This window comes from Erythranthe guttata, chromosome 5 (genome assembly GCF_056151865.1).
Source record: "Erythranthe guttata isolate IM_541 chromosome 5, IM_541, whole genome shotgun sequence".
NCBI classification, from domain to species: domain Eukaryota; kingdom Viridiplantae; phylum Streptophyta; class Magnoliopsida; order Lamiales; family Phrymaceae; genus Erythranthe; species Erythranthe guttata.
In genome coordinates, this window is record NC_142537.1 from 71590 (window position 1) to 84693 (window position 13104).

The following is a 13104-nucleotide window of genomic DNA, read 5'->3' on the forward strand; positions in this document are numbered from 1 at the left end:
GCTATTTGATGATGAGATTGGTGGGAATATAAATGTAGTTATCTTCTGGTTTTTATACTCCGATCCTCTGTAACTCAAATATTAAGTATTAAATTTGGTGTTAATTACCATATATGTTTATAACTCAACAATATAATGATCTTTCTTGTCTGGAACCCCAAACATATCATATATAATAATTATCCCCATTTTCCGAGTTCCTTGCATACATATATCAACAGATGATGGTAAATATAATATATATTGTCTTGAATAGAGGAATTGAATTTGCAAGAAACAAGAAACAAAAAAGAAAAACAGAGAGATTAAATGGATGAATAAACTACTACAAGCTACAAGCCCAAGATCAGATCAGATCAGATCAGATCAGAGGCGGCGACAAAATAAAGAAATTAGAAGAAACAAAAACACAAACTTGCAAGTTTTACATTAACATCAAAACCATCAAAACCAAACACACACACACACACACACAGGTACGAGAAAAGAAAAGTACTAGTACTAGGAGTACAAAATAAAAGATAGCAAGCAAGCTAGGAAATTTTAGATAATTATAATGATGGATGATCAGCTAGGCGGCGTAGATGTGGACACCAATAGCAATGAGGAAAATAGTGATAAGCCCAAAAAAGATGACAGTGTGTACTAAAATGGATAACCCACTTGTCTGCATATTACCAAACTCCACCACCCGTCCCCGACCCGGCAACTGGAACAGGAGCCCCGGACTCAGCAATACGAACAGCACCACCGCTATCACCACCGGTCCCCAATCTGCCATTCTCCTATCACCCTTGCACCCCTACCTACCTAATATATAGATCTCCTTCCTTTAATTCCTTTTATTATCTCTCTCTCTTCAAAATATGCCTAGCTCGCTCACCTATGTATGCGTTCCTTGGTGTGTGTAGTGTACTGTATTTATATTAAACTTAAATATATATGGGGTGTTGTGAATGGGGCGGGGAATTCTTTAATTAGTTAATTATTTATTCCAAAGTATGAGATCGAGTGAAGCAAAGAATATATATATATATATTTACTCATGTGATCGATACTCTCCCTGCAGCTGCAGCTAGCTTCAGAATTAGCTAGTAATCAAGAGATAGAGATAGATGATCGTAAGTAACTACAACTCCATCTATACACGCTTGCTTGCTTATCTATAACATATACATATATATAACATATGTACGTGGCACAATCTCCAGATCACATCTATATATCTTCACACTCACTCTTACCAATATCTTTATTATTTTTTTATTTTCCTTAATTAACTATTTATTCCACCGACACTTCTTCTTTTTGTTGCTTTTCAACTTGATACGGGCCATTCTGGAAAGACCAAATGAGATTAAGCCCACGATGATAAGCCCATGACAACTTAGCCCGGTAGGGCGGAAGAGGTCGTTAGGTCATACGACCTCGGAGACGATATGGGGATACCTTAGCTCGCAGGCCCAGTATCAATACGAGGTAAAACGAGCCCAGGATAATCAGAGGCCCAAAATACGTGACTTGAGGGTAGGGAGAAACCCTAAAAAGGGAAACCTTGGAGGCCAAGGTTTCCTCACCTATAAATAGGGAATGATATTGCATTTTTCCACACAGGCTTTACGTACTTTTCGCAAACTTACTCTAAAATTATTATACTGACTTGATCGTCGGAGCTTTCCCGCCGGGAACCCCTCCCGGCGTTGCAGGTCTTTTCACCGGAATCCAGCCCAGAATCTAAGGAGCGCGAGGAGAAGCCCTACGGACTAAATCAAGTGGCGCCGTCTGTGGGAAAGATCTAAAAATCTTGGGAACAACTTCCGGGAAAATATCAGATCTACCCCCGGAAGTCCAGATCTGAGCTATCAACGTAGAGAACAATGGAAGAAGGAGGTACCACTGCCCGAAATTTGCAGAAGGATTTAGATGCAGCGGCTCGCGACACGCCGGCTGATCCATCGTCCGTTCTGAAAGACAGGTCGGGGTGTAGCTTACTTACACCTGAAAAGGAAGGCCGGATCCCTTTCATCTCAAGTAGCCCCTCTTTTGAGTTCCAAGATGGCGAGGCTGCTTCGAGAAGGCCAGTCACGGCCCCTGCTCAAACTCCCAATGAGCGTACGTATACCCGAGACGAGGTAGAAGCCATGATCACCGCAGCCATCCGAAACTACACGCAAAATTTACCTCAAGATAACCGACCCAAGAGAGATCTCAGACGCTCCCAGAACGAAGGGCGAGCTGAGGACGAATGCGATAGCTATTCGGAGAATCGAGAAGGCAATAGTTATGGCGTCAGAACGGAAGTTGACAGCTTAAGGCGCGATATAGATGAGTTGAAGGCCCTGCGAAGTGGGCCGACGCGAGATCTCGCGGGATCTAGCCCTTTCGCCAGGCATCTCGATAGCGACCCTATACCAGCTAATTACCGACCGATCCTGTTCGAGTATAACGGCACGACAGATCCAGCTGAGCACCTGAGTCGGTTCAACAACACCGCGTCACTCCACCAGCTCACAGAGGGAGTGAAGTGCCGCGCCTTTGTCACCACTTTAGCGGGACCGGCTCAGGCATGGTTCGGTTTGCTGCCTCCCGGAACCATACGATCTTTTGAACAACTTGCCAAAGCTTTCATGAATCAATTTGCTAGCTCGAAGAAGTGCAAGAAGACCTCTCTGTCGTTATTCAGCATTTGTCAGAAGGAGAAGGAAAGCCTCAGAAACTACATTAAGCGATTTACTTCGGCCACCTTAGAGGTCCCCACCACCAGTGATGAGGTGCTCATGGCAACCCTCTCACAAGGACTAAGAGATGATGAGTTTTTCCGAGCTTTAGCGCTGGAACCTTCGCCTGATTTTGATAATCTCCTAGAGAGGGCATCTAGGTTCATTAACTTAGAAGAAGCCCGCCAGCAGAAAGTGGAAGAGTCTCACCAAGCCGCGAACGCACGAGTTAACGAAGTAAAGAGAGGTAAGGAGCCCGTGTTACCTCGAAGAGATGCCAATACCCCCAGTCGGGGTACTGCCCCGGATGCTAAGGGATCTCGATACCAATCCTATCAGCCCCTTACAGCCCCTTTGTCCCATGTGTTGTGCGCAATTGAGAAAAGAGCTGATCTGCGATGGCCTCGGACCGTTCGCGAAGCCCCCCGCCGAGATCCGGCACTGGGTACCTTTTGTCGTTTTCATAACGAATACGGGCATACGACCGATGATTGCGCACATCTGAAAGACGAAGTGGAACGTCTCATCAGAGACAACAAGATTGGAGATTTTGTGAAGATAGATCCACCTCGGGGACAAAAGCGTGAAGCTCAGTTTGGGAATCCAGCACGAGTACCGCCCCCACCGCCAATGCCGAAAAGATGATACATCCAGATGATCTCAGGGGGCCCTACGGGAGGAGATACCCACCGGGCCAGGAGACGCCATCTCGGTAGTCTTAAGAACAATCATGAAGTTTGCCAAATCTCCACACCGAAGTGTCGTCAATACCCCACTATATCATTTGGTCCTGAAGATGAAGTGGATCTGGATGATTTCCATTGCGACCCTCTCCTCATCACGATTAACGTTGGAGGGTATGACGTCGCTCGCGCCTTCGTCGATCCAGGAAGTTCAGTGGATGTCATATCCTACGAGTGCTTCCTGCAAATGGAGCTCGACCTCCCAGTCTTCCCCGTCACCACCCCGATATTCGGGTTCACGGGGGGATCCCTGACGCCGATTGGACAAGTTAAAATCCCTGTCACTATAGGAACACCACCTCGAACTCGCACGCAAACTGTCAATTTTGTCATCGTTGAAGGATCGCCGACCTCGTACAACATCGTAATAGGACGACCAATGATGCATACCTTCCGGGCGGTCCCTTCGACCATTCATCAAAAGCTCAAGTTCCCAGTCGATGGGATGGTAGGAGAGGTCAGAGGTGATCAAGCCCAGTCGAGATCATGTTATGTCGAAATGGTTAAGATAGCGGAGAAAGGGCGACGCGATACCCTCACCAAAGAAGATTTAGGAGACGAGAAACGCCCCCGAATTGACCCAGAGGATAAGGTTAATCATGTACAACCCATGGACGAATTGATGACGATCGACCTCGTCCCCGGTATGATGAAACAAACCCGGATAAGCAAGGATTTAGAACCACCTCTCCGAGACGAGCTGATAGCGTTATTACGATCTAATGAAGACATCTTCGCGTGGCAACCAAGTGACTTAACCGGTATATCACCTCGTACTGCTGTGCACAGGCTCAATTTGCGACCTGAGTGCAGGCCCGTCAAGCAAAAACGGCGACACTTCGGTACTGAAAAAGACGAAATCATACAAAAAGAAGTTCATCGACTTCTGGAAATCGGGCATATCAGGGAAATTCAATTCCCCACATGGCTGTCCAACGCAGTGTTAGTGCAGAAAGCCAACGGCCAGTGGCGGATGTGTATCGACTTCAGGGACTTAAACAAGGCTTGCCCAAAGGACGATTATCCCTTACCTCGCATAGACCAGCTTGTGGATGCCACCGCCGGATGCGAACTACTTAGTATGGTGGATGTTTCACAGGGATACCATCAGATTCCGCTAGACGAAAAGGATCAGCCAGCAGTGAGTTTTGTCACCGCCACGGGTACCTACTGTTACGTGGTAATGCCTTTCGGTCTGAAAAATGCAGGGGCCACGTATCAGCGATTGATGGATAGAATGTTTCGGGCTCAACTCGGACGTAACATTGAAGTCTACGTTGATGACATGCTAGTTAAAAGCAAAAGGCGTTCCACGCACCTCGCAGATCTAGCTGAGACCTTTGCCACCCTTCGTCTATACGGAATGAAATTGAACCCCGCGAAGTGTGCATTTGCAGTGCAAGCTGGAAAGTTCCTGGGATATGTTGTTAATCGAGAAGGTATTAAGGTAAACCAAGATAAGGTCGAGGCCGTACTCCAAATGACACCCCCTCGTTCCATCAAAGAAGTCCAATCCTTAGCAGGGAAGGTTGTGGCCCTAACTCGGTTTATATCACGGATGGCGGATAAAAGTCTACCTTTCTTTAAAATATTGAGGAAAACGGCTCAGTTCGAATGGACTGCCGAATGCCAGCTCGCGTTTGACGCATTAAAACGATCGCTTACTTGTCTGCCCATCCTCAGCACCCCCGAAAAAGGTGAAACTCTGTTCGTATATTTATCGGTCGGCGATGAATCGATCAGCTCGGTCCTATTCAAAGAAATAAATAACCAACAAAGGCCGATCTATTACACTAGCAAAATCCTCACCACTTCGGAAAGTAAATATTCCGAAGTCGAAAAAATAGCGTACGCGTTGGTCCTCACTACGCGACGACTTCGGCCTTATTTCTTATCGCATACCATGGTAATCCGCACGAGCCTACCGCTTCGACAAACTCTAGGCCAGCCTACTGCATCAGGACGGATTGTGAAATGGGCCATCGAGTTAGGACAATATGAAATTCAGTACCAACCCCGTACTTCGGTCAAAGGGCAGGCATTGGTAGACTTCATCCGGGAGACTACCAGAATACCTATCGAAAAGGAGTGGAAAATTACGTGGATGGTTCATCTACAACAACAGGAGCAGGGGTAGGGATAATAGTCATTGATCCCACAGGAACGGAAGTCGAGTTTGCCGTTAGATTACCTCGAGTTTCCAATAACGAAGCAGAATACGAAGCCTTCATCCGAGGTATGGAGATCGCTCAAGAGCTCGGAGCGCGAGTGGTGCGAATATACTCTGACTCTCAATTGGTGATACACCAACTCGAAGGGGACTACGAAGTAAAAAATGATAGAATGAAGGGGTATGTAAATAAAGCTCGAGCAGTGCAGGAAACCTTCGAAGCTTGTACCGTGCATCAGGTCCCAAGGAATGACAACCAGCGAGCTGACTTCCTCGCTAAAATTGGATCGTCAGTCGTCGATTGTATTGAAAGAAAGATCACTATCCTTATTGCCCCTACCCCAACACCGGGAATCATGATGATCGATGAAGAGCCCGACTGGAGAACACCTTTGTTCAATTATTTCAGAGGAAAGCGAACTGGCACCAAGAGAGAACAACACCGCTTGGCATATAAAGCAAGACATTTTTACGTACGACACGAAATATTATATAAAATGAGCTTCACCACAATAGATGCGAGGTGTTTGGGAAAGCAGGAGGCGAAACATGTTCTGGATGAAGTACATCGAGGTGGTTGTGGTGAACACGGAGGAGCTCGGGCCCTCATACAGAAATTACATCGGGCCGGATATTACTGGCCTGGCATGAAGAAGGACACGCACCGATACGTTCAACACTGCATACAATGTCAGAAATATGCCCCGCTTATCCACAAACCGGGGGAGGAAATGACCATCATGAGTGCTCCATGTCCTTTCGCCCAATGGGGAATTGACCTGGTGGGACCATTCCCTCAAACTACTGGCCGGAAAAAGTTCATCATTGTTGCGGTAGACTACTTTACTAAGTGGGTTGAAGCCGAGGCCTTATCAAAAATATCAGAAGACGAGGTCATGCACTTCATTTGGAAACATATCTGCTGTCGGTTTGGTCTACCTCGGAGCCTCGTATCGGATAACGGCACTCAGTTCAACGGCAAGAAAATCCGCGCGTGGTGCGAAGAAATGAAAATTACACAAAAATTTGTAGCGGTAGCGCACCCCCAGGCCAATGGTCAAGTGGAGTCCATAAACCGAACCATTGTCAATGGGTTGAAAAAGAGGATAGACGAGCTAGGTGGAAGCTGGGCAGACGAGTTGCCTTCCGTCCTTTGGTCTTACCGGACCACAACCAAGGCAGCTACCGGTGAGACACCATTCCGCTTAACCTATGGAACTGAAGCAGTTATCCCGGTCGAAGTGGCAATGGACACACTCCGCATCACCACGTTCGATGAAAAAACAAACGATGATGCTTTGAGATCACAGCTGGATGAAGTTTTCGATCTACGAGAAGCGGCGTATTTACACATGGAACGAAGTAAAAATTTGATCAAAGCTCGGTATGATCAGGGGGTACGGTCCCGTTCATTCCAGATTGGGGATCTCGTCTTACGACGGGCTGACGCACTAAAACACACAGGAAAGTTAGAGGCCAATTGGGAAGGACCGTACATGGTCACAAAATGTTTGGCCGGTGGGGGATACGAATTGGCTGACGCAGAAGGAAAGCCATTGCCGCGAGCTTGGAACATAATACATCTAAAGCGCTTCTTCGCGTGAAAAAAAAAAAAAAAAAAAAAAAAAAAAAAAAAAAAAAAAAAAAAAAGAGATATAGAGGCAGTCAGTCAGATAAATCGAGAAGCGGCACACCTTGTACATACAAAAAACCATCAATAAACATTCATTTTCCGAGCTGGGCTAGGCCCCGTGGTTTTTTCTCTCCTCATTGGGAGGGTTTCCACGTTAAAAAATCCTTGTGTTATTTATTTAAGTTACAACTGTGGCGTTAAATCGCGTGTTTTATTGTGGCGTTAAATCGCGTGTTTTATTGTGGCGTTAAATCGCGTGTTTCACTGTGGCGTTAAATCGCGTGTTTTATTGTGGCGTTAACTCGCGTGTTTCATTGTGGCGTTAAATCGCGTGTTTTATTGTGGCGTTAAATCGCGTGCTTCATTGTGGCGTTAAATCGCGTGTTTCACTGTGGCGTTAAATCGCGTGTTTTATTGTGGCGTTAAATCGCGTGCTTCATTGTGGCGTTAAATCGCGTGTTTCACTGTGGCGTTAAATCGCGTGTTTTATTATGGCGTTAAATCGCATGTTTCACTGTGGCGTTAAATCGCATGTTTTATTGTGGCGTTAAATCGCGTGTTTTATTGTGGCGTTAAATCGCGTGTTTCACTGTGGCGTTAAATCGCGTGTTTTATTGTGGCGTTAAATCGCGTGTTTTATTGTGGCGTTAAATCGCGTGTTTCACTGTGGCGTTAAATCGCGTGTTTTATTGTGGCGTTAACTCGCGTGTTTTATTGTGGCGTTAAATCGCGTGTTTTATTGTGGCGTTAAATCGCGTGTTTTATTGTGGCGTTAACTCGCATGTTTCATTATAACGATAAGTCGTGTATTCGTAAGCAAGATGTTAGGATCAGGCATTAAGTTAAAATATAAAAACGGTTTTCCAAGATCAAACTGACAGATCAGCTTAAAGGATAATCGCCGATGAAGATCATTTGGAATATTGGTAGACTCAATTCGGGTTTGGGGAAAAACTTGGTGTATCCCAAATCTACTTTTGAGATGCACAAACACTAGAACGAATATAAAAGCTCAAAGTAAGCTTGAATAGCGAATAAAGGAATTTCTAGCATGTTAACATACGAAAAAAAAAACGGAGAAATTGTTAAGGATACATAGCAAAAAGAAACAATGTTTTAGAAATACATAGTCAAAAAATACAAGCAGGGAAAATGGCTAAGTTCTTTTTGTAGCCCTCACTTCGGGACTGCCGCATCTGCTTCGCTTCGATTCCCAGCATCCGGAGGGGGCGGCGAGACGAGGTCTGGCTGTGCATCATTGGGACTGATCACCGTCCCAAGGGCCTCAATGTCCCCGACGAAGTCAGTAATGGCCATTGACGAGGCCCCTTGACGGGAAAAATCTTCAACAAGGCCCTGGTAAACCGGCCTCCACCATTCCAAGTTGGGGTCCTCATTAACGTCCCCCTCAAAACCCGGGATCTCGTCATCGGGAAGGTCCTCGGCCAGTTCATTTTCCACCAGCGGGAATTCGATGCCGGCACCACCCAACCTCTTCCGAACAGCCGCAACCGCCGACGAAAAGAAGAAACGAGCCAAACCCGAAGCTTCTCGGGTGAAAGTAGTCGAACGCCATAACCGGTGAAAGAAGCGACGAACGAACTCTTCGATGAAACGGACACCCTCGGGCGACCCCGGGAACAGCCTTTGTCCCTCTTTCACCCCTTCGGTGAAATTAGTGGAAGCCTGTACTCCGGCTGCGAACAGCTCGTTGGAAAGCCCCTTAGCTTTCTCCTCTAAGCTGGTATTATGGGATACAAGAGAATCTTTCTCTGCCTGCAAGATTTTCTCCCTTTCTTGCAGCCTCTTCACCTCGGCAAACAGCCCCTCCTTCGATGACTCCGACATCGCCAAACTCTCCTTCAGGCCTCGAACTTCCTTCCGGAGTTGAGTCACCTCTTTCTTCTGATTATCATATGCCTCGCGCGAGACATCATCCCACCCCAGCGGGCCCGAGAAAGCAATGGCGAATTGCTACATTTACAAAAGTTTAAACAAGGTTAGCCCCGAACAAAAGATACAAAGTTAAGGATTGATTCGCGTGTACGAGATGAGACAAACCTGCGTAATATTATGAAGAAGCAGCTCAAGTCGGTCACCTTTACTCATCTGCACGAAATGGGCGACATCACTGGGAAATGCCAAAGACCGACAAGCGGCAATGGCATTTTCTGCGTTCTGGCAGAGATGAAGCCCAAAATTGGCAGGTAAAGATGACCCAGCCGGCCCAAGGGTCAAATCAGCCATCCGTTTCTTCGGGGCAGGCTCTTTTTCCACCACCTCTTCGGTTGAGGAGGGAGGCGGCGAAGAGGCGGGAACTATCGCGGAAGATCGCCTAGGAGGCTCAGAATCCTCAGCACGCGACCCACCTCGGGAGCGGGGAGGAGCGGCATTTTTCTTGGATGGCCTGGGCCTTAAAGCCCCTTCTTCCGAGGACCGCTTCTCGGATTCAGCAACTAAAGGACGCTGGAACTCGAACGCCTCGAACCCTGGCTCCGGCTCGGAGGGACGAGTAGCCGGTTTGTCACCCCGGAACATCCGCTTCATCCTTAGATCTACGCACCAGAATGGAAAAAAGGTGATAAGTAGATGAGGAACAAAACAGATAAATACATAACTAGCAAGGTAACAAAAATAATCATCCGAAGTAAGACAATGAGTCGAGGTAAGAGTAAGCGTCACGACCAAACCCACCTAAATCTTCCCGAGTTAGGGAATATGTGCCGTTGTCGTGAAAATAGAAGTGACGAAGCATCGGCGGAAAGCTGGTGAGGCTATCCGGGATGCCGTAGCTCGGTTGGAAGTGAGATATCATTTTTAGCAAACATTCATCAACCGTCAAAGGTTTCCCCCTTTTCTTCTCAGGCAAGGTGGCAAGCCAAGGGCATAAATAGGGGGTATCAACGGGATCTCTTGCAAAAAAATAATGACCTTGCCACCCATCGGTCTTGTTGGGTGGCATCAGTATCTTGAAACCCGGACGAGCCGAGATAGAAATGTGGAAGGGACTAGAATTCTTTAACACCATGACGCTCCGGAAGCGAGCTGGTGTAGGAATCACCCCCGACCAGGCGCATAGCATGCGAAATCCGGTCATGATTATTATGGCGTGAGGGTGGAATTGGTTAAGAGACACGTTACATAGTTGGGCAATTTCAGAGAACCAGGGCGAGATAGGAAAGGACAAACCGAAGTAGAACTGCTCCGAAAACCAAGTACTGAAACCTAAAGGAGGGTTCAAAGGGCGGTCATCTCGCGAAGGTAGAATTAACTCGACATCGGTAGGGAGGCCTATGTCGCGGACTAAGTTAGTCAGATCTATTTCGCTTAAAGTACTGGGTCCCCACTGGTCATCCGAATCCCGTCCTTCCGATAATGAAGGAGAACCACTCCTCGCGGAAGACGAAACCTCTTTTCTGCCCCTCTTCTTGGGTCGTTCCAAGAGTTTGCCCGAAGGGGAGAAGTAGGGTCCCTCCTCCGACGAAGAAGAAATAGAAAAGGCGGGGTTTCCACCCCCCTCCCCGGAAGGCACTTTTTGGCCAAATGGGTCAGGGGAATGGGCAGACATTATTGATTTGAAGAATAAGGCAGGGGTAATAAAAGATGGGGGAAAGAAACAGTACCTTGACCGGGGAAAAGAGTAGGCTCGAGGAGGAAAAACTCTGTCTCAGAGAATAAAATCACCAGAAGAGAAATCAAATAGGAGAGAGAACACGCAGGGGAAAAGGAAAAATTTTTTTACAAATTGAGTCGGTTGGATATTTATAGGCAAAAAGATGGAAGGGAATTAAATCTCAACCGCCCATTCGGACGAACAAGATCAAAAGCAGGCCGCCTCGAATTCGACGCAAAAAGCACCGATTGAAATCCCCTCATTATGACCTAGGGAACTCGAATCGACCGCATTGATTGATAGGACAGCAAGAGGCGGGAAGCATGCATCCCCATCAAAAGTAAAAATTAAAAGCGAGCCATTACTTCGCATCTTATACTCCATATTTACCAAACGAGATAGGGCAGAGTCTTCTCGTCCGATAATTAAGGAGTAGGGGGGAGTAGTTGATACGGGCCATTCTGGAAAGACCAAATGAGATTAAGCCCACGATGATAAGCCCATGACAACTTAGCCCGGTAGGGCGGAAGAGGTCGTTAGGTCATACGACCTCGGAGACGATATGGGGATACCTTAGCTCGCAGGCCCAGTATCAATACGAGGTAAAACGAGCTCAGGATAATCAGAGGCCCAAAATACGTGACTTGAGGGTAGGGAGAAACCCTAAAAAGGGAAACCTTGGAGGCCAAGGTTTCCTCACCTATAAATAGGGAATGATATTGCATTTTTCCACACAGGCTTTACGTACTTTTCGCAAACTTACTCTAAAATTATTATACTGACTTGATCGTCGGAGCTTTCCCGCCGGGAACCCCTCCCGGCGTTGCAGGTCTTTTCACCGGAATCCAGCCCAGAATCTAAGGAGCGCGAGGAGAAGCCCTACGGACTAAATCACAACTCATATTTAATGTATTAAACTAATTTAGATAGCTTAAAAAACTAATTAATTACTTCTCCGTCTAACAGATAGATCATCACATATATAATAACCGTACGTAACGTTTAAGTGTCAATTGTTGGTGAGTAGTTAACGTCCGTCATCTTCTTTCCATAAACCATATAAATTAAACTTGACAATCCATTGATTTTTATTCCAAAGTTGTAAAGCTGTGAGTTACTAACCTTAGAAAAGCTTTTATTATGTATGAGGTGAGTATATATATATATACACAATTTTGTTTTTGGAATAAATACCACAATATATATATGATATTGAGTTAATTGAAAAATAAAAGAGAAAGGCTTGAATGATCCTGGACTGAAGTTGGATTCATTTGCTTAAGCTTTCATAAGTCAACATAATCAATTGAAGCACGTCTCTCTCTCTATCCAAAAGTTTTTTAGAAAAAAGAAAAAGAAAAAAAGATGATGTGATGTTGTTGGATCAGAGTGTGATGTGGGGCCCACCCAAATACATTAACGCTTCATTACTGGATAAGAAAATGGGCTGGACCAAAGGTTTTTAATTTAGTTGAATAGTTCGTGTGAGACCCAAAGCAACAACTCCGATCCTCATTAGCAATTTAGAATAGATAATCATCTCCAACCGCTAATTTCATTTGGTTTCTTATCTTCAAATTATATTAGGATTTACTACACCCACCCACCACTTTATTTTTGTAACCAAGTAATGCCTCAAAAAGTGCTACTAACAAAACACATAATCAACAACAGTTGTAATTTTCTGAATGATGAGACAAGTATATATCTATATAGGTTAAAAAAGAGGGTAGGTAGATGGAATCATTTTTTTAACCATATTATTTTAATCAACACGTGATAAACATTATTATTCTACTTATTATTATTTAAGTGTTTGTGATGGATGCCCCATTTTTAATTGTTCCAATCTTTTAATTGCCCACTCAACACCAAATGAAATGGTGAATGCCACCTTTAGGCTGCCTAGCTATAACCCACAATTGCGTTTGCTACCCCCAAACACAAGGTAATCAACATGACTAACAAACCGCTTGTATATAAATTAACAAAAAAAAAAAAAAAAAAAAACGGACCCTCAAGTCAATTATATACTAATAGAAGTTAATGTAGAATATATACTGAATAATGTTATTTTATTTTTGAATTTCATCTCTCAAATACATCCAAGTACCCCTTGAACAAAATTTAGTGAGAAAATGGTGTGTAAGTCTACTGTAGCTATAAATCAGTCAACCATAATTGGTCTAATTTTTCAACCCCAACCAGCTCACTATATTTTACTTGGT

General features: G+C 45.2%; 1 protein-coding gene across 1 annotated transcript; it reads right to left on the bottom strand.

Annotated features, from left to right (window-relative positions):
- Positions 1-286: 286 nt before the first annotated feature.
- Positions 287-1178, bottom strand: LOC105952628 (uncharacterized). The gene has a single exon (XM_012976197.2). The coding sequence runs from the start codon at positions 779-781 to the stop codon at positions 572-574; it is 210 nt and encodes a 69-aa protein (XP_012831651.1). The 5' UTR covers positions 782-1178; the 3' UTR covers positions 287-571.
- Positions 1179-13104: the final 11926 nt, after the last annotated feature.

What these genes read in the sequence shown, in the direction of transcription:
- LOC105952628 (XM_012976197.2), bottom strand. Translation starts at nt 781, where the DNA reads ATGGCAGATTGGGGACCGGTGGTGATAGCGGTGGTGCTGTTCGTATTG.